This window comes from Rhincodon typus, chromosome 5, assembly GCF_021869965.1.
Source record: "Rhincodon typus isolate 14 chromosome 5, sRhiTyp1.1, whole genome shotgun sequence".
In the NCBI taxonomy this organism is placed as follows: Eukaryota; Metazoa; Chordata; class Chondrichthyes; order Orectolobiformes; family Rhincodontidae; genus Rhincodon; species Rhincodon typus.
In genome coordinates this window covers 29,937,635-29,948,847 of record NC_063336.1, presented here as the reverse complement: position 1 = coordinate 29,948,847, position 11,213 = coordinate 29,937,635, and the positions used below count along the sequence as shown (strand labels likewise).

Sequence of the window (11,213 nt, the reverse complement as noted above, 5' to 3'; positions counted from 1 at the left end):
CCTCTCTGCTCCTATGATGCTGCTTGGCCTGCTGTGTTCATCCAGCCTTGCACCTTGTTGTCTCTAATGTTCTGGGAACCTGGGTTTGAATCCTGCCTTGGCAGGTGGTCGAATTTGAATTCAATAAAAACAAAATATGGAATTAAGAGCTTAATGAGGACCGTGAATCCATTGTCAATTGTCGGAAGAACCCACCTGGTTCACTAATGTCCTTCACTGAAGGAAATTGTCATCCTTACCTGGCCTGGCCTACATGTGACTCCAGACCCACAGCAATGTGGTTGACTCTCAACTGTCCTCTGGGCAATTAGGGATGGGCAATAAATGCTGGCCTGGCCAGTGACACCCTCATCCCATGAATTAATTTTTTTAAAAAGCAAAAAGTCTTTTTAAAAGTTCCATCAATGGTGTTATCTGATAAATTGAATTGTAAGGAAGTGCCTGCAACTTAAAAAAAATGTGCTATTATTAGTGATAAATTCTAACTATTTTCACCCATTGTGTTTCCTGTCTTCTGAAATGCACATAATAAATTCTAAGTGTTTGGTATTTACAACATCCTTGAGTCCAAATACCACATTCATATTGCCAGTCTTTACGGGTGTGCCGGGGTAGTAAGTGCTGATGACTGTTCAATCACTGGGTGAAACATCGCAATTTAACTCCCTTATGCACTACTTTTTACAGGCACTTTCCAGCGGCTTGTCATTTGATTGCAATCATCAGCAGAAACACTGTAGCCAATTGCCAATCTTTCAAATCTCGATGAATTTGCAATGAAATGTTTTAATTGTTATCCAGAATCCAAAAGAATAATAGCTGCCAACTGCAAATGGAAAGTTCAGAATACCACTTAAATTCCATATTACAGGACAGTTAAAAAATTGGAGCAGCAGTGGGACATATAGCCACACATTAAGTAATATTCTTGTACATCTTTGACCTTAATTCTACTTTCCAACCTATTCTATGCTCCTTGATTTTCTAGAGTCCAAAAATCTACCTCAGCCTTGAAAATGAATGACTGAACATCCACAGTCCTCAAGACTACAAAATTTCAAAAAGTGCACAATCTGTAGAAATTTCTACTCATCTCAGTCTTAAATCATAGATTTATTATGCTGAGACTATGATGCTGATTTCTAGATTCTGCAGCCAAAAATATAGCATGTCAGTGTCTAACAATTCAACTATCTTATCTTTTACTTTGTTTTACACAATATTGTGTAGAATGTTCCAGTCCCACAGACAGGGAGAAGAATAGCACGTGAAGGAACTTAATTAGGCCAGAGTCCAAAATTTACAATTCCACTGGTAGGATTAACTTTAGCAAATAATTTCTCCAACTTTTAAAAGGGGATTTACCTTTCCACCTGCAGCTGTCCAGAAGCCTATCTGCATCTTATTAAAAGCATAAACTGCCAGAATTAAATGTTGACTCCAAACTAAATTCTACCCGTTTGGGAAATAGATGCCTTCAGATACCTGTCCGGAGTATAAGAGCTGTATTCCTGTGAGGCTGATTTCTTCCAGGACTCAAGTGAGTTAATGTAACTTTGTCATACCAATATGGCTTTAAACCAAGTTTAATGATTGAATTGCAGTGCAAGGAAGGAGATTGAAGGGAAAGGAGAAGTACTGGCAAGGGTGGCACAGTGGTTAGCACTGCTGTCTCACAGGACCAGTAACTTGGGTTTGATTAAGTCCTTGGACAACTGTGTAGAGTTTGCACATTCTCCCTGTTCCTGAGAGAGTTTCCTCCCACAATCCAAGTATATGCAGGATAGATGGGTTAGCCCTGGGAAATGCAAGGATAGAATAGGGCAGTGGGTCTGGGTGGGATGCTCTTGGAGGGTCAGTGTGGACTTGGGCCAAATGTCCTGCTTCCAAACTGTAGTGATTCTATGATTCTAACAGTGGGGCACTGTTTGCCTAATGGTAGAAGATTAGACATGACAACATATTTGTTTCCAGTCCTGTTCACCCAGAGAGCTTGCTGGCTAGGGGCTAGTCACTGCTGTGGGAAGTTTGAGGGTATGTCTGTTGGTACTGCACATTAGAGGGCAAATTATCAGTCAGAGGGGTGGGAGTTGCATGGTCTTGGGTGGGAATTGTAGGATCTGTGGGAAGCCAGGTGGTCATGGAGAGGGAGGTGCTGTTGTGAGTTTGCCCCATCTAACCGTGTGCTGATAATATTTTCCATAACGTAAGGAAACTGGGCTTATTACAACTAGCTAGTGAATACAAATGTTGCATTCACAGGCACATAAGTGTCTGAACTAACATTACTTTTAAACTAAAATAGAGCAGTATACATCTCATAACATGTTATGCATCAAATATCCCTGAGACAAGATGAAGTCTGAGACATGTATGCAGTCTCTCACTTGCTATGAAGCAGTAATGATGTCATTCACATGTCTTTTAAAGTATAGGATGGCATTACAATAGGGAATGGCCAAAACGCTCTAATAATTCAACTAAAACACAAGCCCCAATCTACTATGACAGGATTAGAGGTTCCCTTCTAATAATTACCCCCAAAACATCCAGAAAAGTTCACATTTCCCCTCATAATCTGTTAAAAGAAAGAGTGGTTAAAAGAAAGAAAATCCCTCATCTCCACTTTACAAGTAACAAAAAACAATTGATTTAACCCAACAATGAACAAATTAACAAAGTTACTAACAAACAAACAATTCCCCCTTTGACTACTAACTGCTCCTTAACTGGCCTAAATTCTACTGGAATACTGTTTAAATAAAGACAAGTCATACTAATATAAACCTAATTAATGAGAAGCAATAAACTATGACTTAATCTCTCCAAGTTCACACAAACTGTCTTCTGGAATATTTTGTCATCTTCAAAAACACCTTCCATTAAATCATCTTCCATTAATTCTCCTGTAAGGACTTTGAGCTAAAATACTATGGTGCCTTCAATTAATTAGATGGGCTTTCTCTGAGAGCATAATGGTACTAACTCTGGCAGATGGCAGTTAACTCTCTCATTTTTCTAAATGCCCTTCTCTTATATACCTGTAAATGACATAATCAAATTCTTATAAAATGATTGGTTTCTAGTTGTCAACACCATCAGATTTAAATTCATTAAATTGGTTGTTTCTAGGTGCTTTGTTTAAAATGATTGGTTAAATTCAAACTCATTGTCACAACATCAAAACAAGACTGCTGTTTTGCCTACCACCTGTAAAGCTTTTTTTTCTTTTTGATACACTTGTTTCACTATTTGAGGCTCTCTATACTGGCAACTTCAGCTGCTGCCCACAGACATGTATTGTAAAAAATTCTAAGTACAGACAAAGCACAAATCTCTTAAAGGAACCATATTTTAGCTTTCTGCCTTCCACCTCACAATTACTCTACCTAACCTCGTAGCAATGGCCTCTTGAGTTTTTATCTTTGACTGATAGGTTTTAAGTTCGATGCAGGGATTAATCATTTAAAGGAGAATTCTCCAATGGATATTCCTAAAGTGATGATTTAAAACGATGCACTGCAGAAATGGTAAAGATTATACTCCCAATGCCTCAAATGTATGTAAGTATTATTTTGTATGTGTAAGAGAGTTGGATAGAGTCAAAGTCCAATGTTTTTGTTCTGTTTATTTGATATGCAACTGTACAGAACCAATCTGCATTTGACACAATGTGTATACATACAAAGATATTTTGTATGAATAAAGTGTATTGTTGAAATAGAAAACAAAAGAGTATGAAAACTAACATAAACATGGATGGGCTTGGCCATGATGGCCATAAACAACTCCAGACTGTGGGCCGTTGAAGTGGTGTCTCAGCCTGCCCTTCCTCCACAGTTGTATTTGTGTCCTTGGAAAGGATGCACGTGGTGACCACTGGTACGATATATGAACATTGGGCACTGCTGGGGTTGAAGTGCATTATTAATTTCCAAAATAAGTTTTCAATCTGAATTTTGTTGATTTAAATTTTAAACCTTTGATTCTGTTGAACTGCTCCTTTAAGGGGCTGGCACACTTTAATCTAGTTTAATTTAATTTACTCAATTTAATTGGATTTGACTGATTTTAAAAGAGGTAAACATGGATAGGATCAATGGAAATGGGGAAAGGTTCATATTGATCCCCCAGCAAAACACAAACCAGTCCATATTCTCCCGAAGAACCAAAGTAACAGACTTTGGTAAAAATCTTGACACTAAAAGTGGGAGGAGATTTTTTATTTGGGTGGAGTTAATACTTTAAAGTTTTGTTTGACTGAAAGGGCATCCAATTAGCCATGAGCCTGGATGCTGGAGACTCATGATCAGCTGGGTTCCACTCACAAAAAAATCAGCATCGCTTCAGAAATGATGACAGTACATGCTGATAAAATCCTAAAAAGACAAGGAGTCACAGCCCATTGTGGGCAGGTGCTGTCTCATGATATCTCAAATATGGATGCAACCATAGAGGAAGGAAGAGGTTAATTCCTTAATCAGCCCATAAGGCAGAGAGGAACAATCTTCTGGCCCCAACCTCTACTTTTCCAGTTGAATGTTTGTGTCAGACAATTGGAAGTGGGGTGTTTAGGTGGTGGGTCTACTACAGCAAGGCAGTGCCTCTTGTACCCTACAGTTATGGCAATTTGAAACTATCCTGCTGTAGAATAGACAGCTCAGTAATGTATTGCCTACCTTGTGACCTGAGAATGTTTCGTTTGGCTCTGGAGACCCTAGCCAGAGGAAAGATCTTGCCACGTTCCACGCTTCAGCGTCTGTTCGCATTTTGTCATTCCTCGGAGATCATCTCTGTGATGTTTGCAATGCAGCAAACCCAGGCCCACCCTCAATCTCATCTCATCCAAAAAGGCCATTATCCCTGAAAACAGTTTTGTGAGACTTGTGTGCAAATCCCAAACAATAGGTCATCCTTACCTATGTAATGAGAACAACATAAGGCACACAATTTACTGGTGAAAAGGCAATGAATGATGTAGCAATAGAAGACCAGCTTCTTATTCTGGTGGGAGAAAATGCCGACTCCTTTCAGTCAACCATGTCAGTTCCCCTAGTGGTGTTAATGTGCTGAACCTACAGGGAACTCATGCAATGCACATCAAGCTACGTTTCCATTGTTTACGCACATAAACTGAATGAACACCTGTGTCCCTTAAGATGTTTTCTTTCATCACCCACCACTATGTGGAGGCAGGCTGCTGCCAAATATACCCTGCTAACTCTGAGTGTCCTCTGGATGCTTCTGCACAGTTGCTCCCTTCTCGATCTGACATTCTGAAGCTGTTTGTGGCTGCTATTTCCTCGATCGGAGAAGCAAGAATTAGCTGCTGAACATACACAGCCCCCTAATTGAACAGTCTCTCAGACACTGTGCATATGTGGGTGCAGCAGCTGACTGGTAGTACCCTCACTATCTTCTAAGATAGTCCTATCTATCCATCTGCACTGGCACAGTCATGGTCCTCCCCTGACAGTTTTGTAGCCTCCCTTCAAACAGGGTGAGGATTCGAATATTTGGGACTGCCCTCTGCCAGTCTGAATCTGCTCCCCCTCCTGGCTTTAGAGCATAAGGACTAGGAGCAGGAGTAGGCAGTTCAGCCCCTTGACCCTGCTCCACTATTGGATACGATCATGTCTGATTTCATCTCAGCCCCAACTCCACTTTCCTGCCCCCTCTCCATAACCCTTCAACCCATCACTAATGAAAAACTGTCTGTCTCCTTGTTAAATTTACTTGATGTCCCAACATCCACCGCTCTCTGGGGTACTGAATTCCATAGATTCACCCCCTTTGAGAGAAGCAATTTCTCCCCATCTATGTTTTCAATCTGCTACCCTCTTATCCTAAAACTATGACCTCTCATTTTGGGTGATGTTTTCCTACAAAAAGACAAAGATAACGCCACCAGCAAACACATCTTTCCCTCACTCTTCCTCTTTGCATTTGTTCCGTCAAGGACACCCTAGTCCATTCATCGACCACCAGCACCACCCACCCCCCCACAGCATCTTCCCATGTAACCACAAAAGGTGCAACACCTGCCCATTCACCTCCTCCCTGTCCACCATCCAAGGGCCTAAACAGCTTTTCCATGTGAAGCAGCATTTCACCTGTACCTCCTCCAATCTTGTGTACTCAGCCAATGTGGCCTACTCTACATTGGAGAAACCAAACGCAAACTGGGGGTGACCGCTTTGCAGAACACTTCCAGTCTGTGCGCAAGCATGACCCCGACCTTCCCATAGCTGGTCATTTTAACACAGCATCCTGCTCACATGCCCACATGTAAATTCTCGGCATGCTACGGTGCTGCAGTCAATCACAGCGCAAACTGGAGGAAAAACATCTCATCTTCAGTCTAGGCACTTTACTGCCTTCTGGAGTTAATATTGTGTTCAACACCTTCAATTGTGAACCAATCCCATTCCTTCCCTTTCTTTTAGCTTTACTTATTACATTCCTATGTCACGACGTCCTCTCTCCCCTCCCCGCAACTCCAGTGAGACTGCCTGTTCTTTCAAGTCTGGCAATTAGACTCACCATTGTTCTGCTATTCTCACAATCCAATCATTTAATCTGAACTATCAACATCTTTTCTCCCCCAGCACTCTACACCCCACAGCCCCCACAACATGCTCCCCACTTCTCAGAGTTGTGATAAAGTTCTATATAAATGCATGTTCTTGCTTTCCAAGTGGTGGCCAAAATCATAACGTAGGAAACAAAGTGGGTAAGAGAAAACCTGAATTTATGTGACATTGGGTATAATAGAAAGACTTCCTTTCAGGTCCACAACTGCAGCATAAAAACTGCCCCCTCCACACTTCAGCTCTGCGTTAGCGCACTCTCTGTCCATGGATGCTGCCTGACCCACTGTGATCTCCAGCATTTGTTATTTTCAGTACAGATTCCAGCATCTGCAGTAATTTGCTCCTAAATTATTCTAATTCCATCTTTCCTTTGTTGTATTTTAACTATAGTGGATGAATAAAGTATGTTTTGCTTTAAATCTGCTGGTTTGACCAACTGAATTGCACCTGGGATGCAACACCTTACACTTACCTTTAAAATAAGAAAAAGTTAGGGTCAAGACTATCTTCTGAATATTTTGAGGGGGCTTGGTCTGGTGCACAACAAATTAGGGGTTCTTGTTGGGATCAAGATCTCTAATTCCAGGTTGGGTTTAGGAATATTGGACTCAAAGACACCAAATAATAAGTGTTAGTGTCTTTTATTGCGGGTGTTGAATTTGGTTCGTTTAAACTGGGTGTGCCTTGTGTAGTACTGCCTCTCTCAGTCACTAAGAGATTTCTGGGGTGGAAGAGGTCAGTTTGGGAGTTTTGCAAAACATCAGCAAGGCAAAGCTTTTGGACTTGGCAAAAAGTTGGAGTTGTGGTTGATGTGTCTGTGAGAAATGTGATGACAACAGGTACCTGGGCACTTCATGAGCATGCAAAGCCAAGCCAGGTCCTGAGTCCTTCTCAGTAAAGTAATGAAGATGCACACTGCCCAGGAAACTGGTAGAACATTGACAGCAAGAGATTCAGATCACATTATCCAGATGTTGTTGAATCTTGTACACCATCTTCCTATTGGACGGGCCTCTGCACTGGCACAGTCAGGCTGAGTGATGCCCCACAAGTACCAATTTGCAGTGAGTGGACAGTGCCACTTTAAGAATCTCAGGATATTGTTCATCCTCTTCCTACACTGAATCCAGTTTCTTTTGTGAGGGCCCACAGGCGCTACATTGGCTCAGGTCACTTTGATCAGACAGGAGGGCCTCTTGCTGCCTATAGTGGGAAAGAGAGCCTCCTGCTTTTCAGAATAGCCTGGATCAGAATGTCTAGAGAATCCTCACTGAGCCATGGAACCAGATTCAGTTTGTTGTGAAATGTCTCCAAAGGGGTGGGAGAGGTGACCAACAAAGTTAGGGTAATCCTCCTGGTTTGGAATGAATGATGGTTCATCTAGGTGCTATTTAAATATTGCCCCCAAAAGTCCTGGCTGGGTGATAATCCTCAGATGTGCACTGTAAGTCCAGATTCACTTTGTACTTGTGTAAAAACATATATACATAAGCTCCAAGCTGATAACCACAATTCTCTCCAAATGGAAGTGACACCTGACCCTGCTGCATGGTTGAACTTTAACACAATAATGGAAGATTCTGCCCAATCTCTAACTTAATTGTGATCGCAGGAACTTAAAGCAATTTGGGTACAGCTTCCACAACCTAATTAATACGCCTTAAGAAAACTAATAATGTCAATAATAATGCCAACAATAATAACATAACAATGTAATATTGTTACCTCAATTTAAAACTGACTCCCAAGAACTCTAAAGAAACTCCAACCAAACCCTGGGTTTAAAATGTAGGTTCTACATTCAGTTCAACTAGTTTCAGTGAGACATTACTAAGCAGGTGATCTTAAACCTATTTCTGCATTGAAAATACAAGGACCATTTACTGTAAAAAAAATGTAAAAGGCTTCAACTATAATCATGCATTAAATAAGGATTATTATTACAACATTATTTCATGAGAATGAAATATTCATAGCCTCAAAAGTAGACAGAGCAACAATTTTAATTTGAAAAACTCAGTCACCTTATAAGTAAGACATAACGGCTGTTCATTCTGTTTAAATACAAATTCCCTTCTCCAGGGAATAAAAATACATAAATGCCTCTCAACAATAAAAATATCAATTAAAGATAATATTAAACAATTTACTGAATTACATCACATGAGACTCCAAAACAACTAACTTTAAAAGTGCTTCAGAAAACTGCAATTGGGTGCTGTAGGCTATTCACATATCACACTGAAATCTTCTAAACAATGAAGCAAGATGTGTAAGAGGGATGCAGTTTATTTTGTGAAGGGTCACTTTAAAGTACCTCCATTAATATAATTAACTGGCTGGAGACACTTCTCAGAGTTGTGATAAGATTCTACATAAATGCATGTTCTTGCTTTCCAAGTGGTGGCCAAAATCATAATGTAGAAAATGAAGAGGGTAAGAGAAAACCTGAACTTATGTGACGTTGGGTAGAATAGAAAGACTTCCTTGCAGTTCCACAACTGCAGCGGGAAGGCAGAAAAACTGGATTTTTTTAAAAATTCACTCATGGGTGATGGGCATCACTGGCTGGCCAGCATTTATTGCCCATCCCTAGTTGCCCTGAGGATAAGCAGAGAACAGTAGGCATTCAAAATGGTTACTTATTCCAAATACTCACAAAAGGAGGCATGTACACACTCCCCTTCCAAATAAAGAAAAAATCTTAGTATAATCTGTGACTTTGATTAGAGGCTCAAAGAGACTGAAAGAAGAAACTGGGGATGTGTGATTAAAGCATAACTTTCAATACCAGTACAGGTAGGACAGATCAAAAGGCCTAGGCAGCTGTAAGTGCTATCATTCTATGATGATTCTTCTACGATGAGAAAGACATTCCAGAGATGGTCTTTGTTTGTACTGAATATTAGGACAGTTGCAAGGCACTTCCAAAAAGTATAATGAAAGGACATGATTGGAAACCATAGGCTGAATTTAATGAGTGTGACATGGTGCCATTGGTAATCCCCATGAGACCTTTTCTGGGAGCCCTGGGAACTTGCCTACTGACATCAGCATTCCCAGGGCCTTCAGAACAAGGATCCAGCCTTCAAGAGCTGCCAATCAGATGGCACTGCAGGAGACCCAGTACGAGGAACAGCCATGGAGATCTTGGTTAGGCCGGTGGTCCCTTCAGGGATAGCCAGGTAGCCTACTGAAGGACTTCAATTCCCCAAAGGGCAAGAAGGTTAATTTTGATCTTTCCTACCTAATTTAATCAGGGATATTTGGAAAGGTGACAGGCTGTCTGCCAAACACCATCCCAAGCCTATATGAAGGCAATACTTTAAAAAAAGCCAAAATAGGCATTTATATTTCAATAACTTAGGTTGGTTACCATTGATGTTTGCTATGTTTGATCATAAAAGACCTTGCCCCCAGTTTGCATTCATGCAAGATCTAGTCAGAAATGTTATGTATATCCTGCAATCTGTCTGGCCTATTTTCAGGAATGATTGGTTGTTCACACATCAGTAAATCATCTTCTGTCAGGGAGGAGCTTTGATCGGAGCTTACAAAGTTTGGAATGTTGAACTTAGTCAGACAGTTCATGGGATCAACTGAATTGTCACTTCTCCCCTCTCTTCCTCGTGTGGTAAGGTCACTGTTCCCTGCTCCGTGTGCTTTGTTTACAAATTGTTGCCTTTCCAACTGTACAATCTCATTAACATAGCAATGAAAGAGAGACCTGGATTCTTCATTTTCAGGATGGGAAAAGGCTTTGTCTGATCTGGACATGATATAATTAATAGCAAAGTTGTTTGTTCTGTGTTGTTTTGTAGAAAGGTCCACATTCCTGCTAAAAGAGATCACACTTTTAGAATGAACATTTCTCAGATGATTGTTCACATCCTGTTAACAACAACTTTCATGGTGCTGTTAATGTTAATGCTAGAGGAGATCACAGGCATAGGGAGAGGTGAGGCCACAAAGGGATTTTAAAACGTAGAGGAGAATTTTAAAATCAAGAGGTTACATGGAGTCAATGTAGTTCTCAGCAGACAGGGACGGGTGAATGTGACTGCAAGTTAAGACAGGTAGTAGAGTTTTAGATGATCTGAAGTTTATTGAGAGTAGAATATGGAAGACCAGCCAGCATGCTTTGAAATAGCGGTTCTTTAGTGGTCTCTCAGATCAACCCCAATGAGAATACCCTCTTACCTGGGTTCTAGAGCCTGGTTGCTCCTTGCACTGAGCCTCCAGTACTGTCAGGGTGACCACTGCTCCCAGTGAAACTGCTGGGTCTAAAGAGCTGCTGGCCAGCTAATCGCAGTGCAGGTCAGAGTGAGGGTTTCAGCAGAAGATAAGCTAAGTCAGGGACAAAGTCAGGCAATGTCAATGAGATGAAAATAGGCAATCTTAGTGGCAGCTCCAGTAGGAGGTTGAAATTTGTTTTTGGGTTTAAATGTGACATGAGGTTGTGAACGGACTGATTTAATCTCAAGACAGTTTCTGGGGATAGGGATGCAGTCAGCAGCCAGAGAACAGATTTTTGAACAATATAGAAACAACGCCTTATCAGACTCCTCATCTTACACCTAATACCGGGACAAACGAAATTTCACTTGATCAAATCCTGAG

General features: G+C 40.9%; 1 protein-coding gene across 1 annotated transcript in view; it reads right to left on the bottom strand.

The window, feature by feature from the left end:
- Positions 1–8,643: 8,643 nt before the first annotated feature.
- Positions 8,644–11,213, bottom strand: part of LOC109921749 (melanocortin-2 receptor accessory protein 2) — a 28,901-nt gene continuing 26,331 nt past the window's right edge. The window contains exon 4 of the mRNA XM_048597260.1: positions 8,644–10,428. Coding sequence (XP_048453217.1) covers positions 10,032–10,428 — 397 coding nt within the window. The 3' untranslated portion in view covers positions 8,644–10,031. The remainder of the gene's footprint in view (positions 10,429–11,213) is intronic.